The sequence below is a fragment of the Scaptodrosophila lebanonensis genome, unplaced genomic scaffold (assembly GCF_003285725.1).
Source record: "Scaptodrosophila lebanonensis strain 11010-0011.00,11010-0021.00 unplaced genomic scaffold, SlebRS2 tig00000024-arrow-pilon, whole genome shotgun sequence".
In the NCBI taxonomy this organism is placed as follows: Eukaryota; Metazoa; Arthropoda; class Insecta; order Diptera; family Drosophilidae; genus Scaptodrosophila; species Scaptodrosophila lebanonensis.
In genome coordinates, this window is record NW_022060538.1 from 18,718,803 (window position 1) to 18,743,961 (window position 25,159).

The 25,159-nt window shown below is 38.6% G+C and overlaps 5 protein-coding genes across 5 annotated transcripts; 3 read left to right on the top strand and 2 right to left on the bottom strand.

Annotated features, from left to right (window-relative positions):
- The first annotated feature begins 125 nt into the window (after positions 1 to 125).
- On the top strand, positions 126 to 1,972 carry LOC115620688 (peptidyl-prolyl cis-trans isomerase sig-7). Its single transcript, XM_030514056.1, has 2 exons — positions 126 to 1,523; positions 1,582 to 1,972. Exons 1-2 carry the CDS (start codon positions 169 to 171, stop codon positions 1,937 to 1,939), a joined length of 1,713 nt encoding a protein of 570 aa, XP_030369916.1. The 5' UTR covers positions 126 to 168; the 3' UTR covers positions 1,940 to 1,972.
- Positions 1,937 to 2,637, bottom strand: LOC115620689 (complex III assembly factor LYRM7). Its single transcript, XM_030514058.1, has 4 exons — positions 2,563 to 2,637; positions 2,360 to 2,503; positions 2,216 to 2,297; positions 1,937 to 2,153 (listed from the first exon to the last, which is right to left on the bottom strand). The coding sequence occupies exons 1-4, from the start codon at positions 2,581 to 2,583 to the stop codon at positions 1,987 to 1,989; spliced, it is 414 nt and encodes a 137-aa protein (XP_030369918.1). The 5' UTR covers positions 2,584 to 2,637; the 3' UTR covers positions 1,937 to 1,986.
- Positions 2,638 to 3,238: 601 nt separating this feature from the next.
- LOC115620554 (protein Lilipod) lies at positions 3,239 to 17,862 on the top strand. The gene is made up of 8 exons (XM_030513840.1): positions 3,239 to 3,310; positions 12,196 to 12,320; positions 12,486 to 12,625; positions 12,687 to 12,917; positions 13,144 to 13,212; positions 15,376 to 15,869; positions 15,945 to 16,176; positions 16,843 to 17,862. Exons 1-8 carry the CDS (start codon positions 3,239 to 3,241, stop codon positions 17,049 to 17,051), a joined length of 1,572 nt encoding a protein of 523 aa, XP_030369700.1. The 3' UTR covers positions 17,052 to 17,862.
- Positions 13,881 to 14,880, bottom strand: LOC115620555 (tetratricopeptide repeat protein 12). The gene is made up of 3 exons (XM_030513842.1): positions 14,505 to 14,880; positions 14,231 to 14,353; positions 13,881 to 14,168 (listed from the first exon to the last, which is right to left on the bottom strand). Exons 1-3 carry the CDS (start codon positions 14,831 to 14,833, stop codon positions 13,952 to 13,954), a joined length of 669 nt encoding a protein of 222 aa, XP_030369702.1. The 5' UTR covers positions 14,834 to 14,880; the 3' UTR covers positions 13,881 to 13,951.
- A 1,603-nt stretch (positions 17,863 to 19,465) lies between the features above and the next one.
- On the top strand, positions 19,466 to 24,747 carry LOC115620931 (protein polybromo-1). The gene is made up of 4 exons (XM_030514438.1): positions 19,466 to 19,562; positions 19,722 to 20,568; positions 20,626 to 23,643; positions 23,713 to 24,747. Exons 1-4 carry the CDS (start codon positions 19,467 to 19,469, stop codon positions 24,687 to 24,689), a joined length of 4,938 nt encoding a protein of 1,645 aa, XP_030370298.1. The 5' UTR covers position 19,466; the 3' UTR covers positions 24,690 to 24,747.
- Positions 24,748 to 25,159: the final 412 nt, after the last annotated feature.

Sequence of the window (25,159 nt, forward strand, 5' to 3'; positions counted from 1 at the left end):
CTCAGCTATCGACTGACAATATACCGCCCGATAAGCAAACTATTCGATTGGCAATGCAGTGCAACCTTTGATGAAACGTTTTCAGTGCGGTTGACAGGCTGGTTTGTGTTCCGGGTGTGTTTGCGTTTATTTTTTGGCGTTAGTGTGCGATTTTGATGATAGTGCGCGATGTCGGTGGTTATTGAAACCACATTGGGTGATCTCACTGTGGACTTGTTCATTGATGAGCGTCCAATTGCCTGCATGAACTTCATGAAGCTGTGCCAGCTAAAATACTACAACTTCAATCTCTTCCACACAATTCAACAAGGATTTATTGCACAAACAGGAGATCCCACAGGCGCTGGCGATGGCGGCTCCTCTGTCTGGGGCGTAATTGAAGGCCAGCATAAACGCTTCTTTGAAGCTGAATACCTGCCCAAGATTTCTCACTCCAATGCCGGCATGCTGTCTCTGGTCAGTGCCGGCAAGAATCTGGTGGGCTCTCAGTTCTTCTTCACGCTGGGAGAAAACCTTACGTCGTTGGATGGGACGCACTGCGTCATCGGCGAAGTTGTGGAGGGCCACGAGCTCCTGCGAAAACTGAACGATGCCATAGTGGATGAGAATAATCGTCCTTACCAGGACATACGCATTACGCACACGGTGGTTTTGGAGGACCCATTTCCAAAGCCGCGCGGATTTCAAGCGCCCGATAAGTCACCATCCCCGAGTGCAGAGCGCATGCAAAATGGCCGCATCGCCGCAGACGAGGATATAGACGACACTGACGGCAAAACAATGGAAGAGATGCAAGAAATGCTGGCAGAACGCGAGGCCAAGGCACGTGCTACGATTCTGGAGATTGTGGGAGACCTGCCGGATGCGGATATGGCACCGCCAGAGAATGTGTTGTTTGTGTGCAAACTCAATCCGGTAACAACAGACGACGACCTGGAGATTATATTTAGTCGCTTTGGCGTGGTTAAGAGCTGCGAGGTAATTCGTGACCGCAAGACTGGCGATTCCCTGCAGTACGCCTTTGTCGAGTTTGCGGATCAAAAATCGTGTGAGGCGGCTTATTTCAAAATGGACAATGTTCTTATTGACGATCGTCGGATACATGTCGATTTCTCGCAGTCTGTGGCGAGGGTCACTTGGCGTGGCAAAGGGCGCGGTGTTGTGGGTCCTGAAGGTAAATTGGACTTCAATAATCTAAAAGAGAGCAATGGCAAGCGAAAAGACTACAACAGAGGTTGGTCAGAAAAGAAGGTCAAGGAGGGGCCTAACGAACAGAGAAGTAGAATGAGTTCGGCCGAGCGTCGAAAAGCGCGGGAACAACGCCATCGTGAGCAATACAAACGGGAAGATTATGATCGCAAAACACGGCGTTCTATATCCAGGGAACGTAACGAACGAAGGCGTGAGAGGTCGCCCCACAAAAACAGGCGTTACTCGCCAGCCCACAGGCGTCCTGAAAATAGACGCAGTAGGAGCAGAGAAAGAGAACCAGAAAGAAATCGTCAGTATGCACCACAGCGGAGGTATGTACCTTAAACTTTATTCTATTTGGGCGCAAAACAATGACTTTATCATTTAAAGAACATCGCCAAAGCAACATCAGTCCCAAATGCGTCGGCCAGCTGAAACTAACTATAGGGATCGCAGAGAATATCACAGGAGTCCTGAGCGTGATCGCAAACGTGCTGCAATCGAGCCGAAAAAGAAGAGCAAGTCTAAGAAGTCAAGGCGTGGTGAGAGCAGTTCGGACTCCAGTGAATCCTCCACGGAGTCGGAATCAGATAGCGAAAGTAATGAGGATACTTCTTCATCGTCAACCGATAGCTCAGACGAAAGTTCCTCTGACGAGCGGAGTAAGCGTAAAAAGAGAAAAAAGTCCACACATAAGAAGAATAAGTCGAAAAGCAAACACAAGGCCAAAAAGAAACACAAGAAATAAAATGTAGCAACCGAACAGACTATTTAATTATAATATCCCACTATGTATTACTTTTTACGGTCCTCGACTTCAGCCTCCAGAGCGGCCGTCGCTGCTCCACCGCAGCATCCTTCCTGGACTTTGGCTCCACGTCGTCTACGCGGTGGTTCAATAATGGCGTCGGGATCAAATACGATATTGTCCAAGCGTGTAACTTCTGGCGTGATGCGCAATTCTTATAAGGACATATAATATTGATTAATAGACGTAGTGTTTATGTAATTATTTGCTATTTACCATAAACGTCGTCCTCGCGCTTCCGGGCCTGAATTACATTTGTACGCAGCTCGTAGTCTACATCTTGGGCTAATTTGATCATCTGAAAGAAGGTTTAGTCAAATAGTATCCACGCATATTCTAATGTTTAGCTCTCTTCGCCACCTTTTGGATTTCCTTCTCATTTGTTTCGTTTTTGTTTTGCGAAAACGATTCGTTTATTTTTTGTCGCCCCGCCGATAATGCTAGTTCATCGCCTTGGAAAACATATTGCCGTGTGCGGTGTAGCTTCTTAAAAGCACTCAGCACCTGTTAAAAATCAAATTATTGTTTTACTAATTGCATTTACAACTGCAACAAAAAGTTACCTCGCGCCGCATTTGGGACATTTTGTATGTTTATTTTATGAACAGCTGTTCCTGTAGGGTTAGGTAAGAAACGATTAGTGCTACCAGATCGTCCAACATTAAAACAAAGTGACCGATGTTGCGGTATAGGAAATAATTGATATCGATATTTTGTGTCACAGTAACAATCGTGATTGAGTAAATCGCCTCACATCTCTAACAGCGACGCTAACTGAGCAGCTCAGTTTATAGAAATTTTTTACGCTGTGCGGTTTGATTACGGCGCCAACGCACATTTAAGTTGCCGTACAAAAATGATATATAACCATAAAGAATTGAGAAAGACCTCTTAATTCTTTATCACGATGCAATACTAAGCAAGGCCGTGACGCGTAAATGTAATTCCAAAGAAATAAAACAACAAAAAAGTGACCGCGACAACAAAATAAGCGCACGCATAGAAATTCTTTATTATCGTGTTATCTGGTGCGCCGTCATTTTATTCACAGCGAAAAGTGAAATTGTTGTAACTGTTTGGCATTTTATATATTATTTTATTACAAAAAGTTACAAATTACATGAGAGGTTGAAGAGTGTGTGTGCATTAATTCTTAAATACTGAAGACGATAATTGGAGCGTACTGGGAATAACTAAACAAAACTGGCTCAAAGCGATAAATTAAAATTCTTCACGAACATGGACGAAGAGGAGGAGGAAGTAACAGATTTGAAGCTGCAATTGTTTCACAATACAGTACGCGAGCACATTGTAAGTTAAAACACAATCATTTCAGCATTAGCCCAATTAGGAAGACCAGGTGTAACGTTATGTGTTGTTGCCATTATCAACAGTCAAAACCACCCCTGAAAAATCAGCGCAGCAGCCTTGTCTGCCAAAGAGCAGCTGCCTTGTTTGCTGATGTTTGCTGTTCGACGCCCAACAACAGTGTAGAATAGACGCACGTATCTGTGCAGCGGGGACTTACGACTGCCATAAAAAAATTAAGAATAATTGGTACCTGGCACATTGGTTATTGATATGGTGCTTTTCTTTATAAGTCTTATCAGCTCTGCCAATATTTGCAGCAGTAAGCGAATACCGCCAATGCTTCTGTTGCCGACTGCACTTTCTATTTCAACCGCAAAATGAGCAATGAAAACAATTTAACCACCACCTGTTGTTTAATAATAAACATTTTTTAAAGGGTGTTTCTTTGCCACTTCAAAGTAAAACAAAATACTCGAAAGTTAAGTTTAAACTAAAATATATGTATATTCCCAAAAAGCTCAATAATTAAAAAAAAACCCCTTTGTCTTGCCTTAAAGTTTAAGGCTTAAACAGCAACACTAAAGTTCAACACTGTAATTATTAAACCACACAAACGAAAGAAGTGTATGCAAATGGAAATTTTCACGCAAAACTTTAAAGCATACAAGTGAAAGTGGTTTTGCATTTTCGATTTATCTGCTATTTTTAAGCATCCGCGGGATATCGAAAAATATGTTTATGGGATTGCGCAAACATTAATTTTGTTTTACAATTGAAGAACTGAAGAAAAATGTGGCATTTGGCAGCGCATGTAAACAAATTTCAAGTGCATGCCAACACTTGAGGCGCGATCGCTCACGATTTCGAAAATGTTTGTCGTGCACAGCTGGCTGGTTTTTCTTTTATTGTGCATAAACAATGGCAAGTGCCTTAAACAAATTTAAAATTAAGTGAACGAGGGTGGGACAATAGAACTCACGGAAAACTTGGCCGAAAGTTTATAGAAATTTGTGAAATGGAGTTAAAATTAGATTTACTTGTAAATATATTGGCCTTTCCAACAAATTCAGGCACGATCACGCGCATCGACGAATACCCTTCTTGTTTCATTCGAAATCATTTTTGGCAGGCATTGGCTCTTGGAGTTTAAAAGCGCGCATTGGAATTGTCCCCTCTCCACTTAACGCATTTATTTTTCCTGAACTATTTACATTATTTAACATTTCTTTTTAATTCATAAATAGTGATTTTTAGTGATTTTTCATTTTAGATATAGGAAGTTTATTTAAGGTTCCAAAGTAAACAAGACTTTTAAATAAATCGCTTTCTCACATTATTTAAAATGCATATATTAAAGCTTACCTCAGATTTAAATACTTAAATTGCTTACATATTAATAATTTAGTCACATTTTCGCAACAAGTTGTAAGACTCCCCTCGTAGTTGCAAAGAACAAACCTGTTCAATTGCTAGTTTGTGGCAAATTTTTTACCTCTGCATAATTGTTGTCTTAGGCTATTTTTAAAACTTCTCAAATGGGTGACCAATCGAATTTATTATTTAAAATCTGATGTATTTTTAAATGCTTTGTCTGGTAGTTTTCTGTTAGCGATTGATTGTCATTAATGGTACTTATAATACGATGGAATTGGAAAGCAACAACTGTTGAAAAACTTCATTTTATTTCCACTCATTTAGTCAAAATTGAATAATGCAGCACTTAAGTGGGTCAAATCAGAGTACGTGCGTCGCATTTCAACAAAGCTGCTAAATAATTCATAAATTATGCAACAGCCCCAAATACAGAAAACAACACATACATGCAAAGGCGCAACAAAGTTCTCACTCGATCCAGAAATTTTATTTTGGGTGCTGGAAGCGAGTGAATCCAAAAGTTTGACATGTGTGCCATGTCCCCTCACAATATGATGAGCCGTTCATTTGGATAGAGAAGCTTTTATTTGTTGAAGTAAAGTTTGTCCGAAACCATTTACTACAATGTTGTCCAATAAAGTGTCATTAATTATGGATGTTTAATAATCTTATTTATAGTACAGATTATACTTGCTTTATAATTTTTGTTTGCCAAGCTACGTTTTCTTCTTTTAAATATATAACCAAGCATCAAGACATTTAACACAAATATAAATCTGGATTTACAATCGGATTGCAATCCCTAGCTGATAATAACGAGTAGCTCCCTTCCATTACCAGAGATAAGTGGAAACCTTCAATGGACATTACAAACTACAGATGGTGTTGTTTGCATTACTTAGATTTAGGTAAAGAAAACCAATAGATAAGCACTGCCTATATAAGATTACGAGTGAAAATATATAGAAGAAATTGACGAAATATAATCAGTTCAAATTTTAAATTCAACAAATGGAGTGGTCTGTTCTTTACGCAAACCCTTACAACCAAGGTGTTCAATAGAAGATATATTCTGAATATTGATATTCCCGGTCATTCTACATACATATATCTGAGGCTGAAGATTAAACTGGGCAATCTAAAGAGCAAAACCGAATACCATTCCGGCTAATTTAAGCGAAACTGGCACTCAGAATACAAATAGACCTGATAGTTGAACTTTAAGCAAAAAAATAAAAAAAAACTTAAATTTATTGAAGTGACTTGAAAATGTTCACATTACTGACCAAAAGAGTAAAAATGCGGTTTGTTTTCAAATATAGTTACGAAAAGTTATTTGTTTGATGTCTTAGGACTATAATTTTTGAGTAACAAAACGGAAAAGAGAAGGCTGTTAGCCTTATAGCCTTATAGACCTACCTTCATCGTCAAACTGACTTTTATCAATTAGTATTAGAGCTTAATTTTTGGCGCTAGTCAAGAAGTAAAGTTTTTTCTTGATTGTTGTTAATGAATCGTAATTTAATTGCACTTTATAGGTGAAATCAAGATCTAAAACTTGTCACATACATATTAAATAGGCTTATTTTGAAAATTTTATTTAAATCTCCCGCCTAATTCTATTGAAGTATGTAAGTAGCAGTATAAGCTGCTTAGTCCCACTTGAGTTTCTTTTTTTGTGATTTATTGTGGATCGAAGCAGCCTAAACGGCGTCTACTGCTATTGTTCAGTCATTCACTCGCTTTATCTTTCACTTGGCCCGAGTCGTCATTAACAGCCGCTTGTCATCTTATTGCCAGCTTTTTCTTTGTGCCCCTCACATTATAAGCCACATTGTTAACATCTTTCACTTAAACTGCAGTCAGCAATTTGTTGCTCACTCATTGCTCGAGCGGCTTGGAGACCTTTCTGCAAAGTTGTTAAACAGCCTGCGACGCGAAATTCCTACACACAACCATAGTATGTACATACCTATGTACATATGTGTATATATACGAGTACATTAAAAAATATGTGCCTACAAACATGATTGCGCCCACTTTGTTGGCGTCGCTTGCATTTGTCTCTATTTATAGCCAAGTTGTCGCTGTCGCTGTTGCTGTTATGTTCGATGGTATTTGGGCGTTTGCTTCGAGTTCAAGCCAAGTCATTGACTCCTCAAATTCGTTGCATTGCTTTTAATAACAAGTTTTTAGCGATTAGTAGCGCTACACTGGCCTGCTAGTTTCATTCCGTTTACAGTTATGGCCAAAACGCGTTCATGAAAAATCTGGCGATGCGTGCCCAATGCCAATTTCAACTTGCAATGCAAGTCGGCCCGTAGACATATTTACGACTGTAATTAAAATGTATCTTTAGCAGCAGCGTCAAGCTTTAATTTGCTGCATAAATAAAGCTCGCGAAACAATTCATTTAGCTATTTATGCACATCTACTCGCACGTACAAGTATATATTATATAGTATGTGCATTTACCTTTTATAATGGGTGTGTAGGAAAATAAATTGTGCGCATAATTCCAATTCCAATTAACAATGCAAAACTAGTTACAGTAAAGTACAATCTCGATTGCTTGTACACTTGAAAGCTAACCAAAAATTCAACTTTACAAGTATTGGACAATTCCACAGCAGAAATGCATACTCAGAAAATATAAAAAATGTTGCTCGCTTAATTGCCAATATTATGGCGTCCGCCATAAAAGATATAGACATTGCGTATATATGTATAGAATTGTATAAACATATATACATATGTATGTAGATTGCGCCCGACGTGTTCCAAGTTCGTCGTCTCTCTGCCAAACCACACGTCACATACTACTTAATAGTATTTATGTTTTATAAATAGCTGTGCGCGAAAAGTGATAAGAAACGTTTTTCCCTTATACTTTACAATTAATTTTTTTAAATGTGTTTAAATATGTTGTTTTATTTTTAAAGCGACATTTCTTGTTTTCGCATTTTGTGCCAAAAAGCTGTATAAATATTGTATGGCAGCGGAATAGACAGCCAACTAAACAAAGTATTGACGTATTTTTTGGCTTTCTTTGGAGGCCAAAAGAAAAACAAAAACTTTAAATGTGTGGGTGCGTCGATCAATGTTTATAAATTTCTATCAACAATGTATTATGCCGCGAAAGGTATTTATGACATTTTCTAAAACCTTTCAAACTAACGTTACTTAGTTCATTAGAAACATTTATTTATATTTCCCTTTCTTGTAAATCTATTCAATTATGAATACGACAAATATATTATGTTTATGTACTCAAGTGAGATGATAAGACTAAAGTTATGTAAGCTAAAAAAGCTGTTTAATTAGCTAACTACCTCAGACACGTTCTTGTTAAGGTTCTTAAGTTCTTGCTCGAAGTAATTATATCACACCATATCCCTTTCAAAAGTAAAATAAACGCAATGTCGGTGCTTTATCGTAACCGGAAACCATAGCCATTGATTATGGGCTTTGGGACAAACATCTTTTTATTATTAACAAAATGGTATTAATGTTTAATTTTGAAACACTCTAAAACAGTTTTTTTTTGTACAACAAAATTAAATAATTTAGATCCATAGCTATAAAATAGAGATAAATTACCGGAATAATAACAATTTGTTGCCGGATGAAAAGTATACTAGTCTAAACTGCAAATGGAACTACAAACGGAGACGTGGCAGTCTTTATGTTTTGGGAACATAATTCTATATACATACAAGTATATATGATCAGAATATTCAGTTTTATTCACATATCGAGCAAGTTTATTGCAAAGCATATATAGCTTCCCAATTTTATATAGCTAGCCTAGGAGGCAATCCCCTTTATTTATTTCTGTCGGAGTGGGTAGAGGGTATTTAAGAGTCGAGTCCGTTGCATTCCTTTGTTGTTTATTATTAGTAATTATCTCAAATTTTATCAAAATTTCTGAGCTTTATCATATAATATACTAGTATATATAGTAGGTATGATTGCTACAACAAAGGAAATTTCAGTTAAATGGCTGTAGCGAGGAAAAGGCGTCGTTTGAGGGCATTTAAGAATGTCTTCTTGTTATTCTTTTTATTGGTATTGCAGATTTTTATTATGCCTAGAAACTGTATAAATTTATATTTTTATAAACAACAGATTTAATCAATAGGAACGAACAATTTAAAAAGATTAAATATGAAATGAGAACTTTAATCGACAGATTTGATTTTGTATTCACTTTTATTCAAGTACTTACTTCCTTTAATTTTAATAAATAAGTTTTCTCTTTAAAATTGTATATTGTATATTATATTGTATTGATAAAATTGTATTTTGTTCAATTTTGATTACATTTTAAGAAATAACAGCAGTGGCTCTTCATAGAAAATTTAGCTTTTTGTCGATCTTTTATACTTGTATGCTAATTTATTACTTTCCTTGTATTTGTTTAGTTGAAGCTGATATTATGTACTATATTTAATCAATTCAAGGGCTGTGCTCACGCCATAAGTACAATTTAAAGCAAAAAGCAAAATGTGCAAATCGAAAACATAATGTATATTCGTAAAATGTACTCCCAGTAATTTGACTTTGTTAATCAAATCAATCAACCCATGTACTGAAATGGGCCATAGAAGCTAATTGAAAGTGGCTATTGTGAAGTATATGTTTGTACATTTTTGTGACATAAGTATGAGTTAGTTATCTTTGTGGCAGCCAGAGGGAAATCAAGTAAATTGGAATGGTCTGGCGTTCACGAATATTAGATACTTTTTTTTGCATTTGGCCAATAGCCAACAGCTTAGAAAAATTTGCTGAAATATGAAACTTAATACGTATATGTAAATAGTTGTTCTTAAGTGACAAGAGTTAAGAGTTAAAGAACGATCCATACATATGGATGAACGTTCTTTATTAATTACATGTAGTATATACAGATAAATGGTAGATAAATATATTATATTGGAAATGATTTGGAAGGGCAGCTTAAGAATCAATATTTAGTTATGGGAATGTATTCTTAGAGCATCGAATTAAAGCTGAAAGCTGGAAGCCAGTTTAAATATAAGCTATTAAACTATTTTAATATAAATCGATAAATCTGTTGAGTTGCTAAAAATAGCGATAGATAAAAAAAAAACATACAAGTCGGCGTTCCATTAAACGAGATGCAGAACTGAATATATGTACGTATCAACTACTCTTCAATTTATAGGGTATACAAAAAAATTGAAAACTGTCGGTGGCATTGCGAATGCAGAAAAAAGACAAAGTTAAACAGGCGCAGACAGTGAATAAATTAATTGTTTTTTCCACTTTTTTGTGTTGCTTTCATTTTGTTTCGTCAGTACAAGAAAAGCCACTTCATTAGTTGTGGGTATACTATATAGTATATATCTATTATGTATCTGTACACATGTAGAAAAATACTTTATAATTTTTTTTGTTTAGCAACCACACAAAACAATGACGTGTGCCAACATTTTCGCGTGTTGTTTACTTTGAACAATTCGTTTTTGTAATTCGTGGCAGATTGATTTTCAGACAGTTTCATTTGAAAAGGAAATGATAAACAATTTGATTAGACAATATTTATTTTTGGTTTGTCTGATACTTGTATATGAGTAGTATTTATGCTTGATTTTGAATGGACACGCGTTACATTCAATTCACAACGCAAGCTGACAATCAACTTGATTTCCATTTCCCTTATCATTGCCCGAATACACGATTGCCATTTGATTTGTTTAATTCCCATCATTTATGGTCTAGTCCATAGTTCCGTCTGGCGCTTATGTGATTGTAATCTTATCACCAACCAATATTCATTTCTGTTAGGCGTTTTCGGGTGACCTTTGCACATACATACAAGTATAGAAAGACATATTCGTCATACAGTTTTGGTTGCAGCTGTGGTTTTCAGTTTTGAATAAAGAAAGAATTAACATCTATGGAATTAAGGCACTGTACAAAAAATTGTACATTTTTGTATGTTTAAGGTTGTCAATAAACTGGTCTTTTATAAAAGCTTTAATTTGTTTAAAAGTTGCCGTAATAGTTTCCAAGGAAACTTCTTATTGGAGGTGCTATGAATTAGAGCTCTGGCTTAGCACCGAAGCTGGTAAAGTAATATCTGGCGAAAATGTTGATGCTAGGTTTACCGTAGAAATCCTGAAATCTTGCAGAAATGCGTTGAAAATGAATAAAGGTTTGATTCAAATGACTTGAAATATCGTAAGCTGAAAAAAGTTATGTCTGGGTGTATCAAGAATACTTAAAATGCATACAAAAAGACTTTCACAATAAATAACCCGTACCGATCTAAACGCATGGACTATTACAGATAGTTATAAGTATATTGGTATTATAAAACACAATATCTGTTTTGAATCTGCTTTCATTTTCCAAGAGTTGAGAATACTCTTTCGCATAATTGGGATTCTATATGAATGAATGAAGAATGAAATCTATAATGTCTCTGACCACATATGGCTGTGAATCGGGGCATAGCTGGCCAACTGGCAAATAAAATTCCCCCAACGTGTCGGGGGCATTTATAGACGTTATTGTACAGCTTTTTCGTAGGCTTTCTTATCTTTTAAGTTGAGACTATGTTATATTAATCATATTTGAATTTTTAATTTTAAATCTTAATATATATATAAAATGTTAATACTTATATATTGTTATTGAATAAATCGACAGATCCACTTGTTGATTTAAATAAATAAATAAATAATGCTTTTAAATCGCAAGACTTTGGTAGGATTGTCAATCATTTTTTGCGCAACTTGTGTGGCAATCCACTATCTTGTTGGTAGTAGAGATCGTTCGTGCCTAATCATTGTGAAGTGTTTGGATGAACTCTGTCCCTCACTGCGGCCGGGCCGAAGTCGTTTCGGGAAAACTTTTGTATGTAGCTTCACGCTGACGTTTCAGGCGGCACTTGATTAAACAATGTCTATTGTTTGCGTTACTGTGTGACGTTTCATGGTAAATTTTCCAACTTATCGATCAAAAATATACATATGTATATATAGTACTGCTACGCCTTGAAACACCTATTCTAATGAACACCTATTCAAAGCTTAATGTTAGCTTGCCTTCTGCAGCTCATAAGTTCATAAGCAACCACATAACCCTCAGTCACTTAAATAAGTACAGTAATAAATATAAATCCATGAATAATTAAATATAAAGTTGAGGACATTGAGGAAATTCGAATTCATTTGTACCTTCACAGCCAGAATGACATTACGTAGCAACCAAATGTTTTGGGTATTTGTACACTTGTGGCAACAAATATACCCGTAATTTCAATGTGCATATACTAAGTATATAATGGCGATAAAGAATGAAAAAATGTGTCCGCCTGTCTGTATTTACTTGACGTGTTAGCTTAGCAAACAAATGGTTGAAAATCTTTTGAATCCCTCACATATATAAATACAAACAACGCATATTGTAAACAAAAACATGAAAAATGTATCAAATTTTACTCAAGTGGTCTCCCAATTCATATCCCATTCTCTTTTCAGATATTTTTGCTGCTAATAATATTGCTATATTTTACCTCATATGTGGTGGTGTCTCGGTATCGACGTCGCGATCGTGACGATCTCTACTCGAATGACGAGGATGAGGTGCTTGTCTATCGCATAAGGTAGTGTATCTACATATCTATGTCTATATATAGCTGAAGCGATCGGCAAGTCAACAACCTGTTGCATGGCTAATTACCCAGTCATCAGCATTCATTCATGCAACTGGCCATCTGTCGTCCCCCAATGTCTATAATCTCTGGCTTCTCTCTGTCCATCTCTTGCAGTTTCTGGCTCTGCACATTCACGCTAGCGGTGGCCGGAGGAGCTGCCATGCTCCTGCCTGTCTCGATAGCCAGCAATGAGGTTCTGTTGCTTTATCCCAACAGCTACTATGTCAAGTGGCTAAATAGCTCGTTGATTCAGGGTGAGTACGTTAATTGCTTTCCAGAACTAACTTCTAAAATGAGTTCTTTGTTGCTTTGCAGGTCTCTGGAATCACGTATTTCTCTTCTCCAACCTATCGCTCTTCATATTTCTGCCATTTGTGTATCTCTTTTCCGAATCCACGGGCTTCGTGGGTCACAAGAAGGGCATATTGGCGCGCGTCTATGAAACCTTTATAGTATTTATGCTAATGGCTATCATAGTCTTAGTGCTGACCGCCGTACTCTCCGCTGTGTTTGGCATTGAAAAATTTCAGTTCTTTTGGTTTCTAAGTAAGTATCACAATGATGGGTTTGTTTGCATCTGCCAGTCTATCTGTATGTGTGTGTTTGGCAAACGGAAACGGTTCTAGTCTACCAAGTTTGCGTGTGGGTGTGTGGCCTGCACCTCGGTAGCGATAGCCTTTGTCTCCGATCTAAACGTATGTATATAGTACCTCTTTGTCAAACACACACTGAATTCTATGAATATTTAATTTCCGCTCTTCACGCTTCACAGGCCTGGGCAGCGTACACTTGCCATTCCTTTACTCTTGCGTCTCATTTCTGGGCGTTATGCTAATGCTGAGTAAGTTAATTACACCATATTGACATTTTTCAATTGTATTTATAAATAAATCGACCATTAAGTGACTTGGAAAATGACTTTTCCGACGATTCTGCTTTCTGGATCCAATAAGAAAATATAATGGGAATCGTTTCATACAAAGCTTAGGAGTTTTATCCAAACATGGATTATAACCAATAAGTAATGGGAATATCTATATGCTTTAATGACAGTTTACACTCCATTTTTTTATATAAATTAATTTAAAATTGAGAAAATACAGCTTAAGAGTTGCAGAGTCCATATTATGGACCCAACATTAGTCTGTATAGGGTAACAAACGATGGTATCATAGGGCGTATTTTCTTTAAATCTATTAAGTCTATACTTTGTAAAATTTAAATTCTTATAGAAACAAATTATGCTGTAGTTAATTTTTAGTTGACTAAAAAATACTTTGCTGTGGTTTTCAATTGAAAATATAGTTCTGAGGGTGTTCTTAAGAGTAACCAATTTTTTTTTTTTCAATTAGACTAATTTAATTGTTAATTCTGATACGACCCTGGAGAATATTCTTCTCATTCTACAAACTGTTTTCACCTCTGGTATCAACAAGCAATCAGACATTATATTCTACTTGTACGATACCAAGAATAGTTTACACAATAAATAGTGTGTGCTGCTTGATATATGCTTGCTAATAACAATTATATTGATGTAAGGGATTGACACAATAGAATCGGTTAGGGGCTAATAATTATTACATGGTCAAGTCCATTTGCTGAATAAACTTTTCAATGTAGGCCACTTGGTTTGGGTTGCATTGGCGAGCGCTCTCAATACTAGCCTTAAATTTGGATTTGTCATTTAGACGCTTGTAGGCTGTGGCACTGTAGAGCCAGGCACGCAAATTGGACTCATCTAGCTTCTCCAGAACATAGCCGCAATCTTCCAATGCGCGTTTATAGTTGTTGAGTCTGGAAGTATTTTAAGAAGCATGCTTAGTGTAATATTAATTCAGATTAATCAGTTAGCATACTTTATATAGCACAAGGCACGATTATTGTAGGTTATGGCGCTTTTTTTAATGCGCTCCAAGGACTTGGTGTAGTGTAGTATGGCCTTCTCATAATTACTCTTACGAAATGCTTCATTTCCCTGGCTAGAGTGGAAGAAATGAAAAAAAAGAAGTTAGCCAAAGATATGCTCAAACAGAAAAATATTTGTCTGACCACAGTTTCAAAAGGGGGTTTAATATAAATATTTGAAATATTTTATAAATATTTACCCAATGGGCTTAAACTACGACTGACCTGCGATGCTTTTGAGCTTCGCTCTCGCATTTAGCACGATCTTCGGCACGTTCGTTGGCATCCCTTTCTACATCTCGCATAAAGGTCGCCACATCTGTAGTCTGCATATTATTGGCTCCAGTTTTGTTGTCATCTGCATTCTTGTTAATGACTGTGCGATTTTCGCGCACTTTCAAACGCACATTGTCAACATCAATGTTTTCAAAATTGGTCTGGCGTCTTTCTTCAGGAAGGGGCTCTTCGTCATCGGCACGTCCCTCCAGCACCTCCATAATGTGCTGAACTTTCGCCTCAAAATCTACAAAGTCGCTTATGTCTCTGGTAGCCATTTTTATAAATTTGTTTAAAAAATTTCCGGTCTATTTTTTACAGAATAAATTGTTGTTAGTAAGTGGTTGTTTATATCCAAGACTACTTAGTTACCCCGATAACCATGACAACGCACAATAGAGTTTGGAAAATAATGAGGCTTTCTAAAAGTACCTTAAAACTAGAGCTTTAAATTCCCTTTCTCCACACAAATGTTTATTATAATCATTCCGACCGATCCGAACTACTAAGAGGCTGTCTTACACATCGGGGTAAAATTATTTTTTGAATGAAAATCATATGGCACTCCAATAATATACTTTATAGATGGTTGTCGATATCATGATGTGTTCAAACTTAGAGTTAAATAGCCTAGATAGAAATTAAATTGTTTACATTTTTAATAAGTCCTTTTATAAGCTTAAGATTAAGAAATTGTTATATAATTTTGATTAAGGTCGAAAAGTCTATTTTAGAACTCAGAAACTGGTTAAGCTTGAATATAATAAAGCAGTACTTTCAATCAATAATGTTTCTAACTTGTTCTCCATTCATCTTTCAGTTTGCACACCCTACGGTTTTATACGCCTCTTTGGTGTTGTTAACCAGGTTCTGGCGAAGCCTCTGCTCCTGCGTGATCCCTACGAGGAGCTAACAGCCTTCTACTTGGAGGAGGCCAGCGTGAAGCGCAAGTTGGCTGTCATTGAGCTGCAGAATGTGAGTTTCAGTGAATCGGGGGCTTTGAATGGTCATATGACCAATCGAAATCGCAGCCACGCACCACTTCATCATTCGCTAGCGCATCTGTATCAACGGGCGGTGCTGGGCAGTGATGTGACCGCCCAGCAGGAGCAGCTCAACGAAAGACTGAGAGAATTGGCGTCTGAGCGCAAAGAGCTGGACAAATTGCAGAAGTCCAGCACATTTCAACGTACATTCATCTACCCAGTGGCCATGCTGCTCCTCCTCTTCTGCACCGGCATGACCATATTGCTGGTGGTGCAGAATACGCTGGAGCTACTGATTGGCATTAAGGCGCTGCCGCTGAGCACAAGGGTAAGTCTATATAATAAATTGTTGTACTATTGCTAATTGAAACTATACTTCTTACTTGTATTACTCTGCTGACAGCAATTCACGTTGGGCATTTCATCGCTGTCGAAACTGGGACCCATTGGTGCTAGTCTAGAAGTCTGCTTGATCTTCTATTTGGGAGCCACTTCTGTGGTGGGTTTCTATAGCATGCCCTTTATGCGCAACGTACGACCAAAGAAGCGCAACACCTCATTACCACAGCTAATGTTAAACTGTGGCATTATGTTGGTGTTGTCCTCGGCACTGCCGTTACTAAGTCGCATTATAGGTAAGACTATAGTTTTGAAAGTTTTTAAACCGATATTACATTTGTTTAAAATGTAATTTTGTTAATCCGAATAAAACGAATAATCCAAATTAATAATAAGGTGAAGCAGGAATAATTAATTGTTCGTCTGTTTCAATCACTAGTCATCTCAAAGTTTTAGAACCATCGCGATGAAACTTTTGGTGAGTTTATAAGATGACTAAATGTAAAATAGTACGAAAAAATTGGGTACATAGAGAGGAATTTAGAGGAATAGGTTTCATTACTTTCTTGAATTTTTGTTTTCATCTTCATTTCTAAGAGGTTTTTTAATTTTTAATACTCGTACGTAAAAAATAATTCTTAAAAGTTGGTTTCCATTTTCATCTTTATTAGTGCTATTCAAAATCTACTTCAATTATATCGATGTCAGTCAACAAATCTCAATACATTTCATTAGAACAACCGTTTTCGAGATTTTGAAAAAATATATAATCTAATTTAGGGAACTATACATGTTCCTGGAAATGAACTTAATTCCGAAAAAGTTCCAATTATTGAAACTCAAAGTTCCTCGTCGAATTTAGTTCCACAAGCCACACGCTTGTGAAGATTCTAAAATATTGTTATCTCTACTCTATTCTAAACAATCACAATTAACAAAATCATTATTTTTCTGTATTGCAGGCATTACAAATTTCGATTTGCTCGGCGATTTTGGGGCAATCGAGTGGCTTGGCAATTTTCAAATTGTTCTGCTATACAATTTGGTGTTTGGGACGACGACGGCGCTGTGCTTGGCCAACAAATTTACGGCGACGGTGCGGCGCGAGCTACGCGCACGGTTAGTGGAGAACTATGTGCTCTTTACTAACTACATGAGCTTTATCAACTGATATTTACTGAAGCGGCACGACAAAGACGCCACTCGCGCCGGGCTCCTCAAGCTCCTGTGGCGCGTCTTGGAGCGTTTGCGGCAGCGCGAGGGCATTGTCGTAATGTCGCCGCTTAAAAATCTGGCTAGTTTATATGCCAAGTCTCAGAACAGCAATAATCTAAGTGTTAATCATAGGAATAGAAGTAGTAGACGCCCGATTACTACCACCAAGGCCACTAGTCGCCAGGCAAACGATATGGACTGTTGAGAAGGCAATGTGTAGCGCTCGGAAATATTGATGAAATATTGAGATAAAGTCAAAACTTATAAAAGTAGTGCAGAACTGATATTTACATACATGTTGTTCCCTTTTATTTGCGGGATTAATTGTTGATCACATTAGCAGATCAGGCAATGGCCTTTTGTGGGAAGATACCCACACGGTCGCCTTTTCGTCATATAAAATCTCATGTTTGTTGTACTAACTTGTATATTTTTATTATTTTTACTAAATGTTGTGCGTGTGCAACAAATTGCAGTCAGCAATTTAGCTTAAATGTAACACGACAGTCTTGTATATGTAAACATTTGCGTATATATTCGATTAAGGCAATTATCTATATTATTAAACAATGTTCCTTAAGTAGAGAATAAGATGAAGAGCGGCTCCATACCACATCATTTCATTTTTTATTTAATTCTCATCATAGTTCGTGGCATACTCAAATTTCTAACACCCTTTATACATACATACATACAAGCATACAATCATCTAAATTTTATGTGATAAAGTAAATAAATACATTTTAACGATATTAACTTATCATGAACAGCTTGTTTCATTTAACGAATGCAACCAACGCTTGGCATGTTCTCAAATCGTTTGAATTTATTTTTTGTAATGTTTATTATTTGTTTATTTACAGCCTGACTGCGTTCTTTTTATTGGCCTGAGGAGCATATTATTAGCACTTTATTAACTCCTTCTGTGATGATATTTGTATTATGATGAAAATAGTAGTTTATTGTAGACGAAATGTATTTATTTAACAAATATATAGTAAATGACATATATTTTCTGTTTTGGCATTTTTCTGTAATTCTCAGCTTTAAACAGAACCATGGGTTAAGGCTGCAAATTAACAAATATATATGGTATTCAAATACATAATTCAACTAATACCTAACATACTATGTGTATATGTACGAGTATATGTGAAAATGAAGATTAAAGCATAAAGTATAAATTGCGTAAAAGTAATTAATTTTATTTTATTCTGTGGGAATTCGTTTTCTTATTCCGGTTGTCTTAATATTTGCGAGCGTACGAAACAAGGATCAAGACGGTCTAAATGAACTCTTAAAAAACTTTGATGCGGATAAGAAGAACAATAACTCATCTATGGCTGATATACCTTATACCCAAAGGGTAAAAACGTATACTAAAAAACCTAAACTCTGAAAACAAAAACCGTGACTGCACAATTTAATGGGTACATAAGTATATTGTATGATTAGCACGACGAGGTGTTCTTTCGTATGAATGCGACAACTTTTGGACCATTTCATTATCCAGTATCTTTCAAAACATATGGCCTAGCTATTTTATATTGCTGCCATAGGGACGGTAGAAATCAATCTAACCAAAACCTTTCTATTCCAATGTCGTAACTAAAACTGGCATTTAATAGTTTTTTATATCACCTTACCATAGTCTAATACAAATACCTTATCATATAGCTGCCATAAGAAAGATAGGTACAAAAAAGAATTCAAAATCCGAAGTTAGCATTTTTGTAAAAAGAGAGGAAGAAGGGTACATATTCAAGAATCTAAACATTCATATTATTTCCATTGGAATATATAATGGACACCAATATTTTTTAAACAAATAATTTTTGTCAATTTTAATTGGGCTGCTCTATTGACTGACTGTTGTTCGTTATATCAGAGGCTTATTATTCCAATTATGAAATTTATAGCTGATTTTTTTTTAACAAAGTGGCCTTAGATTTTTTTAACATATTTGATTCAAAGAAGTAAGTAAATAGATTATTGAGCTATTAAAAGATCGTTTACAAATAATCGTTTCGACAAACGACATAACATAAATATTTGCACGCAATAAAGTGAAATACGGTGCGGAAACATTTCAAATCAATTAATAAATATCCATACCAGCTTTAAAAGCATTGCTTCAATAGAAGTCACGACCGTGAGCGTGTAATGAGGGTATACCACCACCAACAACAACTTTGGTACATCGAATAAATTGCGGACATCGGTTGCAAAATATCGATAACAGCAATTGTACATCCCTAAAGCAGCGTTTTTGTGTGGCATTTTCTTGGCGTCGCTTTTTTAATATATTTTATATTATTATATATTATATAGTTGCTAAATTAGCAGTAAATTAAATTAAAACGGCCAGAGCATGCTAAGCCGTAAACGACGCGCCAGTTCGATTTCCAGCCGCCAAGATGAAGATCCACTGCAGCTGGATGATTCGACACCCGAACAGTCGCCGCTGGTAATTTAAACAATGTTATATGAATTTTATACAAAACAAGTTTAACAAAAATGATATATTTATGCGAATTATTTAATTCTGCAAAAGCTTATAAATTAGTCAGATACTTTAATTTTTACAAACTGTATATTAAGAAAAATGAACTTTGTCATCAAACAGCAGCAACACACACAATCGGCGCGAAAAAAGCGGCGCCTAGACCCATCGGAAATGTGTCAGCAGTTGTACGATTCCATACGCAATATCAAAAAGGAAGACGGCGCCACATTGTGCGATACATTTATACGAGCGCCGAAGCGACGGCAGGAGCCCTCCTACTATGACGTGGTGGTAAATCCCATCGATTTGCTCAAAGTGCAGCAAAAACTCAAGACAGACTCGTACGACGATATCGACGACTTGATGAACGACTTGGAATTGTTAATAAGCAATGCGAAGGCCTTCTACAAAGCGGACTCAGTTGAATATCAGGACGCAATTGCTTTGTGGCAGCACATTCAGGCGCAACGGCAGCGCATTTTGGAGGCCAATGGCTTTGCTGAGGAGGAGCCACGTGCTAAACGTATGCCACGAAACGCGCGCCGATTGACTGGCAGCACAGAGCCTGGTGGTGAACTGGAAGACGATTTTAATCAGTATGAGGAACTATTCGCATCAATTATGACGGCAACAGATCCAGTGAATGACAGGCTTATGCATCGCATGTTTTTGCTTCTGCCCTCAAAGAAGGTCTATCCCGATTATTATGATGTGATTGAGCATCCCATTGATTTGCGTCTGATTGCCACCAAGATACAAATGAATGCCTACTCGTCGCTGGCTGAAATGGAGCGTGACTTGCTGCAAATGACCAAAAATGCTTGCTTGTTTAATGAGCCTGGATCACAAGTATATAAGGATGCCAAGGCAATGAAACGCATCTTCACACAGCGGCGCATTGAGCTGGAGACCGGCAAAGGCAAGCTTGCCAAGCGCATGCGGAATCTTTCCAGTGCCAGTATTGCGGGTAAGTCCAGCTATACATTTATTAAATTTTTTGATTTGTTTAATGCTTTTTTGGCAGCTCTCAAAGAAGAAGTGGATAGCTCAGAGGATGAGGAGACGCACAAAAAGGGTGAGGGGCCCATGTGGGCGCTCTTTGATCATTTGTATAATGCGCCTGGAACTACCGATCATCCGGGCATAACGGGCCCTCCTTTAGGAAACTCTCTGTGGAAGCTGCCCGTGCGTCGTTTTCATCCGGAATATTTCGAGTTGATCAAACGTCCCATTTCTATGAGCCAAATACACAACAAATTGAAGAAGGGTGACTACGCGAATATAAGTGATCTCACTGGAGATCTGTATCTAATGTTGGATAATGCTAAGAAGGCATTTCCAGCCACACATCGCACCCACAAAGATGCCCTTAAGATGCTGAAAATTATGAATGCCAAGCTGGTGGAGGAATCATTGGAGGAAACTAGTGACTTGGAGGAGGACGAGAACGATGATGCATTTGCGGCCAATGCGCAGCCTGAGAAGCGGAAGCCTGGTCGCCCACGCGTCAACTCCAATTCGAGTATCCCACATACACCCATCAACTCGAACTCCCCTAAATCGAATCGGATTGCTATAAATGCGGCCATAAAAAAGAAAATATTGACAATACAGAAATATCTGGTGGATTATTCTGTGGCAAATCGGCGTCCGATAGAATTGTTTATGGAGAAACCGCCTCGGAAAGTTTACCCGGACTATTATGATATCATACAGAATCCCATCGATATGAACACAATCGAACATAATATACGCACCGATCGATATGCGACCGTTGAGGATGTGGTTTCTGACTACAGGTTGATGTTCTCCAATTGCCGGCAGTATAATGAGGAGGGCTCAAACATATATGAAGATGCCAACACCTTGGAGCGTGCGTTAAATGAGAAGTTGAAAGAGTTTCCCGGGCTGGCCGATGTTAAGAAACCCATTCAGAAATATACAAAATTGGGACGCCGGCCCAAAACCGCTCTAATAAGCGATCGTCTGTGGCAATTCTATGAAACGTTGCGCGAATATCAGGAGCCTAAGGGAAAACGGCAACTGTCCTTAATCTTTACAAAGCTGCCATCAAAGAATGAGTATCCCGATTACTATGACATTATAAAGGAACCCATTGATATGGAGCGCATTGCACAAAAGCTCAAGCAGAATTCATACGAGAGTGTGGACGAATTAGCTGCCGACTTCCTGCTGATGCTGGAGAATGCTTGCAAATACAATGAGCCCGATTCGCAGATCTATAAAGATGCGCTGGTGCTGCAGCAAATGACGTTGCAGCTGAAACAACAAATGCGTACGGAACGCGATGCTCTGCCCGATGTTCCACTGGCCGTGCAAGAGCTCTTCCTCACGCTTTTTACCTCCCTCTACAATCATCAGGATGAGGAGGGTCGTTGCTATTCGGACTCGTTGGCTGAATTGCCAGAATACGATGAGCTGCCCGAGGGTGGAAAACTAAGAGGTATTTCCTTGGATTTGGTCAAGCGTCGTCTGGACAAAGGCGCCTATAAACGCCTAGATACCTATCAGGAAGACTTCTTCAGCTGCATGGAACGAGCAAGAAAGCTGTCCCGCACCGACTCTGACATCTTTCAGGACTCCATTGAGCTGCAAACGTTTTTCATACGCAAACGCGATGAGCTGTGCAAGGAAACCTTAAGCTCACCTGCGTTAAACTTTACTCTGGAACAACTGCTGGCCGATGTGGAGGTAACACGCCAGCAGAAAGCCGCTCAAGAGGTGCAGGATCAGGAGGAGAAGGATGAGTTCAGTAGCAGCGGCAAGGGCGAAAGCATGACAATTAATCAGCAGGTTTACTCACCCGGCGACTATGTGTATGTACAGATGCCGGAGAATAAGATACCGACTATTGCGTGTATCGAACGGCTGTGGACAACGCCTGCGAATGAGAAATTGATGCAGGCTAATATTTTCCTACGACCACATGAGACTTATCATGTGACCACGCGTAAATTTCTGGAGATGGAGGTGTTCAAGACCAGCATTTCACAGACCATTTCCATGGACAAAGTTCTGGGCATGACCATGGTAATGCACATAAAAGACTACATAAAACTCAGGCCCGATGGGCTGCCCGAAAAGGACGTTTTTGTGTGCGAGTCGCGGTACAATTTGCAGGGACGCTGCTTTAAGAAACTTAAGAATTGGTCCTCGGCACGTGATCAGAGTTCCATAAAATTTGTACCACGCGAGACTCCACTTGAATTGAAGCGAGTAATGTCCGTGTTCAAGGAGCGTATTGAGAAGCATAAGGGCGAATTAGAAGAGCTCAAGTTGCAGGAAGCGCTCATCGAAAAGGAGAAGCCCAATGTGCAGTGCGATGCGCCACCAAATTCAGAGGACAGTAGCGTGTACTATCAACAATACAACACTATATGCAGTGGTGTCGTAAAAACCGGTGACTTTGTTTATGTGGCCACGCAAACGGGCAAACAATCAATTGCACAGGTCCAGCAAATTTGGGAGAATCAGGGAAAATCATACTTTAAGGGTCCGTGGCTGTTACCACCAAATGAAATTTCTCCTCCACTAGGCAAGCAATTCTATCGCCAAGAGCTGTTGCTCTCCACCGTCGAAGAGATCAGTCCTGTCATTGGCATTGTGGGGCGTTGTGCCGTCTTGGAATATTCCGAATTCATAAGCTCACGGCCAACGGAAATTACTGAATCTGATGTCTATATATGCGAATCGGTCTACGACGAAATGAAGAAGGCATTACGGAAGTTGGTCGTTGGAAATTTGCGTAAATTTCAACACAGCGCTGAGGTCACACAGGATGAGATTTTCTACTTTAAGACGCCGATCAAACCAGCCAAAGATGTTAAAAATGATTTGAATGAATTAACCATTCTGGAGGACTCCATGGATGGCGATCCGCCCAGCGTAAATTCAGACATTGCCACAATCTCGTCACCGGCACCATCGGTCAACTCTACGCCACTCACCTCTAAGGTGAAAAACAAGACGGCCAAGAAGTGCCTCACTGGCTACATACTCTACTCCAGCGAGGTGCGCAAAGGTAAGTTTAGGAAAATGAGCATACTTTTGTGAAGTGGAGATCCTTATCTTATCCCTTATTCCTCGACAGGCATTTGCCAAAGTAATCCAGATGCCAGTTTTGGTGACATCTCGCGCATGGTGGGCACCGAATGGAAAAACCTGCCGGCCAGCGTTAAGCAGAGCTGGGAAGATCGTGCGTGTAAACTGAATGAAGAATCTGCCGCCCTGCGACGCGAAATGGACGATCAGAACTGCGCCAGTCCAGCGCCCGCCTCCGCCCAGGACCCACCACCAATTCTCACCTATGAATGCCAGTGGGACAAATGCGATTTTCAATTCGAGGAACTACCCGATTGTACGGAACATTGCCTGTCCGAGGCTACTGGGCACATACAGCGCCATCCGCAGGCGGGTGTGGAACCGGAGTATGTGTGTCTTTGGCGCAATTGTCCGCGCATTCGCAAGACAACCCAGGCTTTTCCCAATTCACTTCGTCTTATTAAGCATGTGCGTGAGGTGCATTTGAATAAGGGCGGCAAAGTGGTGCCAGTCTCAGAGCGTAGCAAGAACTTTGTGCCCCGCAAGCAGAAAATACAGCCCCAAACGGCCAATGCCACAACGAGTGTGCCCAACAATACTCTATCTCCGCGGGCCGCCAACACTTCGGAGGCAGCTCAGCAACAGCTGCAAATGCAACAACAGCAGCAGCAGCAACAACAACAGTTGCAGCAGCAACAACAGCAGTCCATCGTGCTCGGCCCACCGCCAGAGCCAATGTTTGTGACAGTGCCGCCGCGTGCCCAACGGGTCATCCACTCGGAGGCGTACATCAAGTACATCGACAGTCTGCAGTCTGGCAGTCATCTGAATGTAGCCAACTGCAATAATGGTTGGCGCAAGGCCCTCTCACCTGTGACGCCCGCTCAGCTGGTCAAGCCCCAACTGCCCATCCATTGGCTGGGACCCAATGCCCAAGCCAATGGCGCTAACGTCGTACAAGCCCTTTGTCATTTACGCAATTACATGCTTGACGATGTTCTCCAGATTCGACGCAACTGCAATTAGTTCTAAGTTCTTGTATAAGTTCAAAAGTTTAGCACTGCGATGGCACTGTGTCCAATGAGTTCACTTAATAAATCAAACAGATTTACAAACTTGTTGTTTTATAATCCTGTGGAGGTAAAATTAAATGAAATATAACTAGCTTTGGTGAAAGTCTAAACATCACATTTATGTAAAAGGCAGAAGGAGTTGTGTCGATTCGGTTCGACTTCGTTCGTTTTGTACTTTAACAGCTAGAGTATACAATAATCCAAATGTAAAATTATTTTATCCATATGTAATGCCATGTTTGCCATAGAAACGATCCAATTACTAGAGGAACTTTGCTAATCTTACTAGAGTGACTATTTTTTTTATGAATATTTAACATTATTAGAATTTTTTATAGTGCCTCTAAATAATCTACAAGGCATGATTGCTTAGTTTAAGTTGAAGGTCTGTAGCTGGGATAAATGCAGTTACAAGGTATACAG

What these genes read in the sequence shown, in the direction of transcription:
- LOC115620688 (XM_030514056.1), top strand. Translation starts at nt 169, where the DNA reads ATGTCGGTGGTTATTGAAACCACATTGGGTGATCTCACTGTGGACTTG. An exon ending in CAGTATGCACCACAGCGGAG is followed by an intron (nt 1,524 to 1,581) that starts GTATGTACCTTA and finishes TATCATTTAAAG; the next exon opens with AACATCGCCAAAGCAACATC.
- LOC115620689 (XM_030514058.1), bottom strand. Translation starts at nt 2,583, where the DNA reads ATGTCCCAAATGCGGCGCGAG. An exon ending in ATGAGAAGGAAATCCAAAAG is followed by an intron (nt 2,298 to 2,359) that starts GTGGCGAAGAGA and finishes ACCTTCTTTCAG; the next exon opens with ATGATCAAATTAGCCCAAGA. An exon ending in GCGCGAGGACGACGTTTATG is followed by an intron (nt 2,154 to 2,215) that starts GTAAATAGCAAA and finishes TGTCCTTATAAG; the next exon opens with AATTGCGCATCACGCCAGAA.
- LOC115620554 (XM_030513840.1), top strand. Translation starts at nt 3,239, where the DNA reads ATGGACGAAGAGGAGGAGGAAGTAACAGATTTGAAGCTGCAATTGTTT. An exon ending in TCAGTTCTTTTGGTTTCTAA is followed by an intron (nt 12,918 to 13,143) that starts GTAAGTATCACA and finishes CACGCTTCACAG; the next exon opens with GCCTGGGCAGCGTACACTTG. An exon ending in GGGCGTTATGCTAATGCTGA is followed by an intron (nt 13,213 to 15,375) that starts GTAAGTTAATTA and finishes TTCATCTTTCAG; the next exon opens with TTTGCACACCCTACGGTTTT.
- LOC115620555 (XM_030513842.1), bottom strand. Translation starts at nt 14,833, where the DNA reads ATGGCTACCAGAGACATAAGCGACTTTGTAGATTTTGAGGCGAAAGTT. An exon ending in GAAGCTCAAAAGCATCGCAG is followed by an intron (nt 14,354 to 14,504) that starts GTCAGTCGTAGT and finishes CTTCCACTCTAG; the next exon opens with CCAGGGAAATGAAGCATTTC. An exon ending in CGTGCCTTGTGCTATATAAA is followed by an intron (nt 14,169 to 14,230) that starts GTATGCTAACTG and finishes AAATACTTCCAG; the next exon opens with ACTCAACAACTATAAACGCG.
- LOC115620931 (XM_030514438.1), top strand. Translation starts at nt 19,467, where the DNA reads ATGCTAAGCCGTAAACGACGCGCCAGTTCGATTTCCAGCCGCCAAGAT. An exon ending in CACCCGAACAGTCGCCGCTG is followed by an intron (nt 19,563 to 19,721) that starts GTAATTTAAACA and finishes GTCATCAAACAG; the next exon opens with CAGCAACACACACAATCGGC. An exon ending in CTCCAGCGAGGTGCGCAAAG is followed by an intron (nt 23,644 to 23,712) that starts GTAAGTTTAGGA and finishes ATTCCTCGACAG; the next exon opens with GCATTTGCCAAAGTAATCCA.